The sequence below is a fragment of the Salvelinus fontinalis genome, chromosome 28, assembly GCF_029448725.1.
Source record: "Salvelinus fontinalis isolate EN_2023a chromosome 28, ASM2944872v1, whole genome shotgun sequence".
Taxonomy (NCBI): domain Eukaryota; kingdom Metazoa; phylum Chordata; class Actinopteri; order Salmoniformes; family Salmonidae; genus Salvelinus; species Salvelinus fontinalis.
The window spans coordinates 10,092,328-10,106,997 of NC_074692.1; the positions used below are offsets into that span (position 1 = coordinate 10,092,328).

The 14,670-nt window shown below is 42.7% G+C and overlaps 1 protein-coding gene across 1 annotated transcript; it reads right to left on the reverse strand.

Moving 5' to 3' along the window:
• Window positions 1–3,585: 3,585 nt before the first annotated feature.
• LOC129826102 (probable G-protein coupled receptor 21) lies at window positions 3,586–10,987 on the reverse strand. The gene has a single exon (XM_055886425.1). It carries the CDS (start codon window positions 9,969–9,971, stop codon window positions 8,889–8,891), a length of 1,083 nt encoding a protein of 360 aa, XP_055742400.1. The 5' UTR covers window positions 9,972–10,987; the 3' UTR covers window positions 3,586–8,888.
• Window positions 10,988–14,670: the final 3,683 nt, after the last annotated feature.

Sequence of the window (14,670 nt, forward strand, 5' to 3'; positions counted from 1 at the left end):
CAGATGATACATCTTCCGCTTTGTGGGGGATTGTCACCCGTTACAATGACACTAATGTCATCAGTCCAGCAACTGACCCGATGACTCCCACTGGTGAATCACTTTGCGATATCACAGACAGATATCCTCATCTCAGTTTGCAGGTACTGAAGAGGCTTCCACACGCGGACGCTGTGGTGACTGACATGCCTCGACAGCCACTCAGCATTTTGAAGGACAAACACCAGGAGATTTGGTTAAAAGGTTACAGCCATTCTCATAACAACGCGGCCGCTGACAACTCGTACATAGGGTCCGATATTTTTGTTTGTACCTCGTATACCAACACCAACCGCTGGTGGGGCGGTCCAGAGACACAAAGGTAGGGAATACTAGCCCGGATGATGATGAGCCTCATCGAGGTCAATGGTGGGGGTCGAGACTACGTGCAACACCATACGAGGCCGCCAGAGCAGAAAACAAATCTAGTTGTTAACTAGTGTACCACACTGGTCATTAAAGAGGTCCAGTGGACTTCCACCTGCAAAACAAATGGCAAAAATAGTAATGCCTTGCTATGTGTAGGTTCAACTACAATACAACTAGTAAAATGCTCTAATCATGTGTTCCGGTAGGATAATATTTCAGAATAAATCGATAAGATAACTGGTCCCCTTGAGTATCAGTACCAATGACAGCACAGTCAGTCCAGCAACAACCAGTAAGAGGATTAGAGACCTCACAAGTCAAATTGTTATTGATAACAGCGACGGAGGAGTTAGTAGACACTCAGATTTCAACACGTGTAATGGAATCTCCAGAACAGTCTTCTGATGGTCAACACACATGCCACTAATAAATAGAACCTTCCATTCAGGAGGAAAGTTATTAGAAGTCATGAACCATGATCACAATGACTGGTTCGGTGCTTAGAGAGTACTTCCGACGTGAGGTTAGCTCCTCCGTGGATAACATAGCTATGAAATAGACTCCTTCATTCCTATCACCGCTACAATGGCTTAAGACACAATGATGTGTAGTAAAACTACTACAGGTCCCCTTAACATATGTCTTGAGGTCGACATCAATTCTTACTGACCTGGAAATGATCTCATTGACCTGGAAATGATCTGATGACGTCAGACTCATTCTGAACAGGTTGCAACCTACCAGGATACTTGGTTCTTTCCCTTGGCATGTGCGCTTATATAAGCATTAACGCACACGTACAACGGAACATCTAATGAGGATTTTTGCTCTGATCACTTAAGGGTGTTCTGTTTCCATTGGACCTGTCATGACATTTTTTATCCGACATGCACTTTACTCGCATAAAAAGGTTGGATGGAGACCTGGTTAGTGATATCATTTTTTTATATGCATCTTCCATTTGGCATGTCTCTTATGATGTGGTTCACAGCACCACTAATGGATGTGTTGACTTGACAAGTGCTTTGAAGTTTTGAATGACCCTTCCCCCCTTTTGTTCCATGCAATTACGTTCCATTCCACATTGGAAATCGACACTTCCCTACTATACACTGAGTATACCAAACATTAGGAACACCTTCCAAATATTGAGTTTCACCCCCACCCCCCCCCCTTTTGCCCTCAGAACAGCCTCATTCGTCGGGGCATAGACTGTACAAGGTGTCTGTTCCACAGGGATGCTGGAGCATGATATCTCCAATGCTTCCCACAGTTGTGTCAAGTTGACTGGACATTCTTTGGGTGGTGGATCATTCTTGATACACATGGGAAACTGTTGAGCGTGAAAAACCCAGCAGTGTTGCAGTTCTTGATACAAACCCTTGTGTCTGGCACCAACTACCATACCCCGTTCAAAGGCACTTAAATCTTTTGTCTTGCCCATTCAGCCACTGAATGGGACACATGCACAATCAATGTGTCAGTTGTCTCGAGGCTTAAAAATCCTGATTTAACCTGTCTCATCCCCTTCATCTACACTGATTTAAAGTGGATTTAACAAGTGACATCAATAAGGGATCATAGCTTTGAACTGGAGTCACCAGGTTAGTGTTTGTCATGGAAAGAGCAGGTGTCCTTCATGTTTTGTACCCTTGTACACAGGTTACTGTTCACTGAGAGTGAGTTCCTCTTCCTGGATGTCTACAGGTTTACTATGATAAATCCCTGTTCTCATCTCACTGTACTCCATTGAGTTACAGCACCAAGGCTTCAGAGGAACGAGATTGCCTGCCAAATGTTATAGTCTGGTCTACAGTAAAGGATAATATCTTGCGTAATGGCATTCCATAGCATGATGCCATTTCACATTTCTATAGGCTCCCACAGCATGAATCCATCATGACATGTGATGTGGGAGGGAGATAAGCTGATGCAAAGACTACAGTATATTACAGGGCCTGTCTTCTGGCTCCCACACCCACGCATTCTACCATCTACAATAGTGTCACATAGATTATGCTGCTCTTTCAATTTTTCATTTTTGATGTTCTGACCAGCAACGCCTCTGAATAATAGTTGGGGCTGGCTCCATCTTGTGCAGCAACTCTGGGTTGATCAAAGCGAGAGGAGAGAGGACCCAGAGTGTTAAGTCTAAAGTTCAACACCTCTCAGCTCATTTCTTATCCTACACTCAGACTTCACGTCTTATTTACTTTTCGTCTTAAGGAGGGATTCCTTCACTTGAATTTTTAAAACTTTTACATCTGTGACTGTTTGCATTTGGGAGATAAAACCGACTTGGTTGGCAGGGTTCCCTGAAAGTACTAAGGAAGTGGATAAGAGTTGGCAGACTGGGCTGAGACACACACCAACAGTGTTTGCTGGCCGAGAGTACTTAGCACCTCTGAACGTAAATTGAACCGAGTGAGCACCGTTTTACATGTTGAATCAGCTTGAAAAATGTCTGCAGTCAGACGTCTACAGCGGGTGGTAATAATGCTTTTCTACTTTCTTATTAATTTATTCTTAAAAGGACACCTTCACTCAATAATCAACCCCCTACTTTGCACCTAACAAGCTTGTTTGCCATATCAAGCGTCTTCAGAACTGTAAAAAGAAATGTCACGTGAGTTTGCCCTGTCATTCCACATTAATAAGAAACTGTGAATATGGGTCAGCCTGCGGTAGGAGGGCTATTGTAACTGTAGTTCGCATGTACCTTAGAGTCTCTCTCTCTCTCTCGCACACGCACACACACACACACACACACACACACACACACACACACACACACACACACACACACACACACACACACACACACACACACACACACACACACACACACACACACACACACACACACACACACACACACACACACACACACACACACACACACCAAAACAAAACAAAACAAAACAAAACAAAACAAAACAAAACAACCGTGAAGCTTAAGGCTATGTGCCACAAAGTTAACTTCCCACACAGAAAGGAGGGAAAGGGCTACTTAAGTATGGTTCCCAATCAGAGACAACGATAGACAGCTGTCCCTGATTGAGAACCATACCCGGCCAAAACATAGAAATACAAAATCATAGAAAACAAAAACATAGAATGCCCACCCCAAATCACACCCTGACAAAACCAAATAGAGACACTCTCTCTCTCTCTCGCTCTCTAATTCAAGGGGCTTTATTGGCATGGGAAACATATGTTTACATTTCCAAAGCAAGTGAAATGGATAAACAAAATTTAAATAAACAATAAAAAGTGAACAGTAAATATTAGTCACAGAAGTTCCAAAAATAATAAAGACATTTCAAATGTCATTATCTATATACAGTGTTGTAATGATGTACAAATAGTCTCTCGTTCTCTCTCTCTCCTCTCTCAGCTGCCAGAACCCCAGTTCCCTTTTAGATTAGATAAAGGGTAAAACCAACAAGAAAGAAAGCAAGAAAAGAATGCCAGGAAGAAAGGGTAATAAACAAAGTACTGCCTGTACTACAGAAGGAAGCTGAAGGAATTCACATTTTCCATATTGGAGGTTCCCACCGACCACAACCCGTCCCTTCAATGGGCCGTGGCTCAGGCATGGATCAGGTTGGATAATCATCAATGTTTATGTTCCTTCTATTTCTGGCCTGGGTTATCAGAGGCTGAGTTAGTTACCTCAAAATGATTAGTGCGACACACTGCGTGCGTGTAAGAGAGAAACGCTCCAGGTAGCTGTGTGTGTGGTCAGGTGAGCCTGATAAAGAGAGGGAAGAGGCCCTGCCATGTCAGGTCAGGATCAATATAGATTGCTCCAGCTCTGGCACCAGCTTAATTTCCGGGCAATAGCCAAGAATAACTATCGGCATGAAAAAAGCATTTCCCCCTCCACATCACTCTGGTTCCAGGGATAGCTATACTTAGTGACTCAATCTCACTTCCTGTACTACACCGCCACACAACCCCACTAGAACCCAAGCCAAGATAATTCCCACACTAAGGTTAAAGATGCACTACGCAGAAATCGATCTGCCATTTCCTGGTTGCTAAAATTCTAATCGTTTGCTTAATTTCAGTTTATGTGACAGCACAAGCAAGTGTAGTGTAGAGAATCATCTAAACTGCTGTGAAATATAGTTTCCATAACCCTAAATATTGTATTTTCAGCTGTTTGAAGCTGGTGTACAAAACCAAATGTAAAAGACTGAAAAACTCAACTTAAGAACGGGAACCATAGAAATTGTGCACATAGAACAGATGTACCGCATCTTAGACTTGCTTTCAATGCGAATTACAGATCTATAACACACATTTCTATGTGCATTTGGTCAGGTCGCCCAAAAAGTTACAAATTGCAGCTTTAAAGCATTACTCAAAGTGAAATGCTCCCCTAATCAAAAATGAACAAAGAATTGTTTGGAGTAAATACTCGTCAGGGAGTATGTATTATCCATCTGATATTGTGACAGTGAGACTAAGACCATGGAGGAAAATTTGGTAACTTGATCCAGTGATGTTATAGGGCAGGGGTATTCAAATCCTACCCTGGTGGTCTGGACTACCGCTGGTTTTCTGATCTATGTGATAATTAATTGCACCCACCTGGTTTCCCATGTATAAATCGGTCACTGATTAGAGAGGAAGAATGGGGAAAAAAGCAGTGGAACTGGTTTTGAGTTTAAGATTTGAATGTGAGGGTTATAAGGTGTAGATTTAAGAAAAGCATTTGACTAATGCTAAAAAAATTGTATACACTCCAGTACAGTTGGTAACTTCACATTTAATCATCAGTTGCAGGATACAATCAGAATCAGAGTGGTCATCAGCAATTGTCAGCAAATACATACAGTACTTATCATCACAGGAGGTACAGTCCCCAACACGTGAGGTACAGAATATTTGTTGAAGAGCTGAGATTGCTTTTCACATTGGGAAACCAGTATTTTACCCACCTTATATTTTAGTTAAAATGTGCAATTTAACATCAGTTGTGGTGGTTCTAATGGTGGCAGCTAGGCGAAAGTCTCTTTTCAATGAATGTATAATGAACTAGTTGTTCAGTTACATGTTCATTAAAAACACAACCCCAGGAAACATTGTATGTTTCATGAAGTTATCTTGCCTCTGTACTCCTCAGAATGAATCATCATAAATCACTTGTCAGAATGCGAAATACAGTTGAGATGGTGGTGTTGGTCAATGTTGGACTGAGGGGGGAGCGACGCCAAGGGAGAGTCTCGCTGTTCCAATCTAAATACATTACAACCCCCCCAATCCTCAACCCCCACCCGACCCCTCCTCCCAAATACTGGTCCAGATTTGGCACTGCGGGTCTGGTCTCTGTGAAACACCACGTCCCCTGAGATCACCGCTGTAGCTTTTGATTCTGGTCCGATTCTGACAACAGCAACCATTTTCCCACAGGAAAAAACATGCTCTTTGACACAACATGTTTTGTTTTACAACATCAAAGCCTAAAGGAGCCCACGTGAGTGGGACCTTGAACTATATAATGTGCTGATTGTGGTGCATTAAGGAATGTGCTCAACAACATATGAGAGGATGACATACAATATACCATAATGCACAATTTAGGAGGAGTCATTTGGAAATCAATATACAAGGTTATCCTCAACATTAACCATTGCGATTTCATACGTACAGTATCTTCAGCAATTCAAAGAGACTTGCAATATGCTGGTAACGTCTTGGACAAGTGCAAAACGTGATGCTTCTCTTCTCAGATTACACTGTGACCAGACCCCCCCCCCCCAAAAAAACTGTCTACATCAAAGATAAAGTACATTGAGTACTACACTCTCCCATTGAAGGGCTTTCATGTTATCTCAAAATAAAACCAAGACTCTCGTTTATAGTCATGTGAGCGCAACAGAACACGCACTTCACTCTCACATTCTAGAACAGTCATGTGGGCCAAATAAAGGACAACTACTCTTCAATCAGATACCGATAGATATCAAATATCACATGCACATAATTCAGTTGACCAACGGGCTTGTGTCAGATACGGACGAAAGCCCTTTAGTAATAGCACTGCTGATATGTTTTCATTGTCTTGAGAAGAGTTGGGAGGGGACAGAAACGTCTATTGTACAGACAGACAGACAGCAGCATATGGGGACTGGTGAGGGAAACAAGCACTTACAAGCAGCCCCTCGGAGGAAAAACAGTGTGAAAAAAAACAACTCTCAAAATATTCCTCAATCTGAATAAATTCACACTCTTTAAAAAGGTTTCTGATGTAGAGACCCATACAAAAATATATCTGTTCTCTTGAACTACTAAGGTCTTTCCCAGAAAGGTGGAATTTCTGAAAACTAGAATATGACCTAAACGAAATATAGTATGATATTTACACACCATCATCAATGCTTATAATGTTAAGGAAATTGTATAGGCTATAGCTGAAAAAACTGCTTTCAGTGGCATCCTCCTAAAATGAGTATTGATCATCTCACCCACCTCTCACTGGCTGAAATACCATCATGCATAGACATTTTCTGAAAAATAATATTGTAAAAAAAAGAGAAGATTATTCTATATTATCCTGGGATATCAACAGTCATAACACCACAGTTAAGCACTATTCTTGAACAGATTTTTTTTTTTAACATACAAATGTTGTATACAAGACCTGTATACACACTATAGTACAAAGATGCCGTCATGCTGTCCTTGGAAATAAGAATACAGAGTACTGCAGTGCAGGCCCATCTCATATTCTCCTTACTTGCTCTACTGTGTGTGTGAGGGACTGATTGTCTATGCCTGTGTACGTATAGGTTTGTCATATAAGAAGACTCCTGCACATACAGCACAATCACCTCTGAAACTTTTATTGTATTGATGTTTCAGTGAAGTGTACACTGTCCAAGGTCTTTGTCTCCTATCCAACATATATTTACATATATTTGCACATAAACCTAGTTCACATAAAAACCTATTAGCAATTCACAAGTCTATTTTCCATAAAAGCCTTCGAGACCCACGGTAGATCCATATAAACCTACTTTGTATAAAACCCTTAGAAACACATTGTGTTAATGACCCCTCTGACTTCTAGAAAGACAATCTGGCTCTCTGGTAGCCTACTGTACATGTGCTGCTCTGCCACTCAGCTCATCTGTACAGCTAACAGGAGCCAAAGGGCACAGAGTGAGAGAACAGCTCAACAGTAAGACTACACACACGGTAATGATTGTGTTGTGCATCTGGATCGGTAGCATGCTTAATATCCAATCTATAAGAAAATATTACTTCTGTTATTGCTGTCAGATTATGATGAGTAAATTGTGCATTTGTAGCCTCAAGACCAGTCTGAATGCATCAGCCATTAAGGGTAAACAAACAACCGATGTTCGACCTCAGGAAACATGGACAGAAAATAAAATACTCAAATAAATCAACTTGTCTCCTTGCTGAGAATTCAGAATAAATTGGTTGTCCATGATAAACCAGAATGCCATCTTGCAAAAATCGGCTAATTCATACATTAACATTCCTGTATGAAACTCAACACTTCATAAACATTCTTGGCTCTCACTTCTAACACCCAACTTCAAAAGAGAAGAATCCGTTTCATAAAATACACACAAGCTACTGAATAAACCTCAAGTATTTTTTTCTAGGAAACGAACTGTTCCCAGTCCTTTTCACACACTACTCCTCTCTGTATGCTACAGCCTACTGTAGTGCACAATATCATTATCAGATTATCTGACTGCTACAAAATGTAAACTATTTGTCGCAATATAAGAGAAGAAAAACAGTATATTTCAAGTGCTTTTATGTTTCTAAAATACTTTTTTGCATCACTCATGTCTACCCTGAAAGAACAAAGACGATTAAACAGTCTTGAATCAATGTTGAAATAACTTTTTGCACTACATTGATTTACACAGTGCAAGTCGTGTTGTGCTGATATTGTCCTTTTTTTTGCGTTGGGAAGATGTTAGGTTCACAGGCACACCTAAACCCGGCACCAAAGCTGTAAGATTGGAGTTGCTCCTCTTCAAAACCCACAGAGAACTGTGTGCCTTTTTTTCCCTCAGCTCCATTCTGATATCCATATATACAACCACAAACCTTCTCCTCCGCACGTGGTGGTGATCCACCCAGCCAGAAATAGGCAGCCCCGCTTGGGGGAACACTCCAGAAGAAGACGCCCCCAGCTCTTGCCTGCAAACCACCCCTCTGACCTGGCCATAGGGAGCTCTATGTACTACTGCTGTAGAAATACAACCTGTCACATGCAATGTAGTAGTAATCCACTGCACTCACCAGGGGCTGAAGCCAAAGCCAAGGCCTAAGCTTACTGTACCCACTGGGCACACACTGGTTGAATCAACATTGTTTCCACGTAATTTCAATGAAATTACTTTGAACCCATATGGAATAGATGTTGAACTGACGTCTGTGCCCAATGGGTAGCTAACCAACTAGACAGTGTCTGTAGGAGATTGTTACACATGGCAGGCTGGGGCTGGGCGCGGCTTGGGTAGAGCGGGACCCTTCTTCCCCTCCATGCAGCAGCCCAGTCCCTGACACGGGGAGCAGAGTTGCCTGAACAGGCGGCCCAGGCCCTTCCGGAACACGCTGTTGGAGAGACTATAGATGAGGCAGTTGCAGAAGCTGTTGCTGATGGCTAGCCATGTGGTGAGGAATGAGGCCACTAGGTGGCGGTAGAGTCCGGCGCTCTCCAGCAGGAAGTAAAGGATGTAGGGCATCCAGAGGACGTAGAACACACTGGTGATTCGGAACAGCACCATGGCATAGCGTTTATCCGGGCACCCTTCGCCACGCTCGCCCCTTTCACTCTCCTGGGGGCCAAAGCGTGCATGGCGCTGGGTGATCTCCCGGGTGTGCTGACGGCAGATACGGAAGATATTCCCATAGGTGAAACACACAGTGAGGGCGGCCGGCACATACAGCATAGCCGCGATGAACGAGCTAAAGCCCGGATCGGTCTGCCACGAGGTCGCACACCAGCGAAATATGTCCCCATGGTAGCCGGGCTTCCCCCAGCCAAAGAAGGAGGGCAGGAAAATGAGGGCGGAGTAGAGCCAGATGAGGCCAATGCAGACGCGCAGGCGGCATGGTGTGACCAGTGTGGCGTAGGAGAATGGCTGTGTGATGGCGATGTAGCGGTCAACACTAATACACGCAAGAGACACCATGGACACGCTCTTCAGCACGGACACCAGGTAGCCGAACACCTGACAGGTGAGCTCCTCATCCAACCCCTTGAGGTAGTGGAGCAGGGACAGGGAGGGCACCAGGCAGCTCACCCCCACCAGGAGGTCTGCATAGGCCATGGTCTGGATGAAGTGGCTGGTGGTGTGGTGGTGGAGCAGCGGAGCACAGTGGAACACGACGATCACCACCAGGTTGCCGCTGATGATGAGGATAGTGAGGAAGAGAATGACGGCCGCCTCCAGCACGCAAGTGTTGAGGGTATGGGAGTAGCCCAGGCCCAGCAGGCAGAAAGGAGAGCTGCTTTGGTTCACATCGGACGAGGAAGAGTTCATGTTCAGTTCTGCTCTCATCTCACTACGGTCTTTATCTCTCTCTTTAGACAGACCGTCAGTTTAGCTGTGCTCTCTCACAATGGTCGTTATCTCTTTCTGTCAGTTCATCAATACGTGCTCCTCTACTTCCGTTTCCCCATGGAGGTGAGCTGCTACCAGATGGTAGTTTTCTTCCCCTCCTCTTCTCTTCTGATCCTCTTCTAGTCGTCTCTTCTTTCACTTTTCTGGCCCCAGAGTGCAATGCAGTATTACAGCAAACGTCATCCTCTTACAGCAGAGGATGTTGCTGTTTAGGAGTGTGTGTCTCTGGGTGTGTGTGTGTACGTGCTTGAGTCTTGTGTTGGTACTGGCCAGCCTTCTGGTGGGCTAACCTAGCACATGCAGGCTCTGGTGTGTACAGTACACAGGGGCTGCAGTAGAGTCTGTCTCACTACTTGTGTCGGTTCCACCTATATTCTTCTCTCCTTACCAATAAGCTGCAGAGGTGAGAAAAGCTGAGCTTGCACACAAACACAATCTCTGGACGGCAACTTCTGTGCAAGCCCTGTACAATACCAGCAGGTGGAGTTCAAGGAGTCCCGGAGGCCATCAAAAAGTCTAGATCTATAACTCCTCTGTGAAAATACAAACAGTATAGAGAGAGATTTCACAGACAAAAACTGTCGCCAGCAGCCAGAAACACATTCCAACCAAAACAGTGTCGCAAACCTCTAAAAGTAGCAGCAGCAGCAGCAGCCGTGCCTAGCAGGAGAGATGCAAAGAAAGACGTATTCAATATCCAAAATCCCACAGCATCCACAGACAAGAGAGTAAGAGGATAGGAGGATAGTAGAGCATCCAGTTGTGACGGATATGTCTCTAGGCGCTCCAGTCTCTGATTCCAAACCTCTTGTGAGGCTGAGCCATTGAGTGTTTAGAGTAGAAAAATAGGGAGGACACCGAGTCATTTACTGCTCCACTCTGCTGTGGCACTGATGCAGCAATGGTACTGTCCTCTCCTCCCCCTAATTCTCTCTCTCTTGCGTGTGCTCTCTCTCTGTCTTTTTCCTTCACTATGCCTGCAGCAACAACAGCCAGAGAGGAAGAGCTCCTCCCTGTCTGTGAACCCAGCCAGTGAGTCGCCGGGTAGACTCTTACAAAATCGCATTTTTCACATGTGAAATATATGTTTTTGAATGTTGATCTTAAATTTTAAACGTGAAACCATATTTTCACATGTATTCAATTTAGAGTTCACCTGTTAACCTGCCCCCGTGGAAATCTAACAAGAGAAAAGTTTAATCCCCATCAAAATATGTCTGTTTTTATAAGCTATCTGTTCATTTGCATGGGCTGCGTCTAAATCTACCACATCCGCCGATATCGCAGAGCTTTAGCGATGTTTGTCAGACCATGAGATATCCAGAAAATGAGTCTTCTGTAGCGTCCAAACAATTTGGTCTATAAATTATTATGTCTAGCTCTATCGAAAGATGCTTTTTTTCTAGGACGCCCACAAATCTAGTCTGAAGTTGGTACAGCCTCTTCTGCCAACTTCTGTTTGCACAAGACTGTCTGAAGGGTCCCGGGACCAGTTTTAAAAAATGAAGGAAGTACACGGAACAAAAATATGCAACATGTAAAGTGTTGGTCCAATGTCTCATGAACTGAAATAAAATATCCCAGAAATTTTCCAGACACACAAAAAGCGTGTATCTCACAAATGTTGTGCACAAATTTGTTTACCTCCCTGTTAGTGAGAATTTCCCCTTTGCCAAGATAATCCATCCACCTGACAGGTGTGGCATATGAAGAAGAGGATTAAACAGCATGATCATTACTCAGGTGCACCTTGTGCTGCGGACAATAACAGGCCACTAAAATGTGCAGTTTTGTCACACAACACAATGCCACAGATGTCTCAAGTTTCGATGGAGCTGTTGCCAGAGAATGTAATGTCTATTTCTCTACCATAAGCCAATGTCATTTTATAAAATTTGGAAGAACGTCTAACCAGCCTCACAACGGCAGACCACATGTAACCATGACAGCCCAGGACCTCCACACACATCTTCTTCACCTGGGGATCATCTGAGACCAGCCACCCGGACAGCTGATGAAACTGAAGTATTTCTGTCTATAATAAAGACCTTTGTGGAGAAAAACTGGGCCTGGCTCCGCAGTGGGTGGGCCTGGCTCCCAAGTGGGTGGGCCTATGCCCTCCCATGCCCACCCATTGCTGCCATGGGGCAAATCCAAAGACTACGGACTAATGAATTTATTTCAATTGACTGATTTCCTTATATGGAATGTAACTCTGTAAAATCGTTGAAATTGTTGCGTTTATATTTTTGTTAAGTATATATATGGAGATAGTTTCGTGCCTAAAATAAGGGGATAAATAGTATCCTGGTCTTATATCGCTCAGATATAGGACAGGCACTTCAGAGCAAACTTCCTTTCTAATGTTTTGGACTACAATATCTGTTGTTCAATGTAGTGCATCTGTCATTCAATGCGTTTAAAATGGCTAATAACAGTAATGTCAAATTCAATGTTTCATCCCAACATTATAATTTTTTTTACAACTTAAGGGGTCTTAAAAATCTAAATCAAATAGCTAAATGACCCTCGGTATGACCATCTTACAACAGTTCCACATGTTAGCATAGAACCCCCCCCCCCCGGGTTAGACTTGGCTTCGACTCTAGTCTATAGGGTTAACACCACCTTTTCAAATGAGGAGAATTACATGTTTTCACCTCACGTGAAATTTGCTGTTTCACATGTGAAAATCGCACTTTCAGTTGTGGAATTGCAAAATTGTAGAGTTGAAATAAGGTTATTCTCCTCACATGTAAAAAAATATAGTGTTAACATGTTGAGTAGCAATGTTTCCACTGATGGAATTGGGGTGACCACATTTAAAAAGTCAAAATGTGGGACAAGGGAACAAATTTCCGGGACATTCTCGTAACAGTGGACAGGATACATATTTTGGGGGCAGGTTAATGGATCATGTTCAAATGGCGACATAGTTCTGATGTATGAAGGTCACTGCCTGTTAAAGGGGCAATCCTAAATTGCTACATCAATTTTTGGACTTTTAAAGGAATGATATGTACCCATTGATTCTTGAAGAATATAACATATAAATGCCTCATGAGCTGAGTTCAGCTGTCGTACCCCATCAGAACCCAAAACAGAAGCTGGTTTTACTCCAATGTTTGTATACAAAGTAAATGTAAACAACCACTTTATAGCCTAAAAACGTGTTTAAAACGATCATTTTGATATCAATAGCGTAGTCTGTGGATTTGAGAGTGGTTGCATTTCTCCAGTCCCATCCCTTTACTGAAACTGTGGCAGGGAGACACTTTGATAATGTTCCATTTATGGATTGCTGCTTTAAACACCTTTATTAGAGTATAGTGTTATTATATGGTTTAGTCCTCCAGTGACTGAGTTACTTTTGTGCCATTAATATCAAGAACCAAATTCTTAGTATTGCAAACAAAAATAATGATATTGAAAACCCTGCTGTGTCTGCCACCCCCCACCCACCTCCCATCTGTAGGGAAGCTAATTATCCATCAATTATGACATTCCTGGGAGTGTGTAAACTTACATTTTTATCACCATATCATTTTTCTATGTTCTCTATAGTTATGTACCTGAAAATCTCAATTGTGCCTAGACTCTTTAGTGATAGAATGGCATTTCTCTAGCATTTCAAAGATGGAAAAAAACTACATTTGGATAACGCATGTTTTTTCTTTGTATTATCTTTCACGAGATCTAATGTGTTCTATTCTCCTACATTCATTTCCCATTTACACAAACTTCAAAGTGTTTCCTTTCAAATGGTATCAATAATATGCATATCTTTGATTCATAGGTCCTTAGCTACTGTACAGGCAGTTAGAGTTGGGTATGTCATTTTAGGCGAAAATTGGGAAAAACGGGTGTGATCCTTTAATAGCAAAACGAAATGAAATGCGAGAACATGTACAGTGGCAAGAAAAAGTAATTGAACCCTTTGGAAAAACCTGGATTTATGCATAAATTGGTCATAAAATTTGATCTGATGTTCATCTAGGTCACAGACAAACACAGTCTGCTTAAACTAATAACACAAACAATTATACGTTTTCATGTCTTTATTGAACACACCATGTAAACATTCACAATTCAGGGGGGGGGGGGGGAAGGTATGTAAACCTTTGGATTTAATAACTGGTTGACCCTCCTTTGGAAGCAATAACTTCAACAAAATGTTTTCTGTAGTTGCAAAACAGACCTGCACAACGGTCAGGAAGAATTTTGGACCATTCCTCTTTACAAAACTGTTTCAGTTCAGCAATATTCTTGGGGTGTCTGGTGTGAACTGCTCTCTTGAGGTCATGCCTAGGCCACTCCAGAAGGCGTATTTTCTTCTGTTGAAGCCATTCTGTTGTTGATTTACTTCTATGTTTTTGGTCGTTGCCCTGTTGCATCACCCAACTTCTGTTGAGCTTCAATTGGCGGACAGATAGCCTTACATTCTCCTGCAAAATGTATTGATCAAGTTGGGAATTCATTTTTCCATCGACGATGGCAAGCTGTCCAGAGCCGTGAGGCAGAAAAGCAGCCCCAAACCATGATGCTCCCTCCCATCACCATAGTTTATAGTTGGGATGCGGTTTTGATATTGGTGTGCTGTGCCTTTTCTTCTCCACACGTAGTGTTGTGTGTTCCT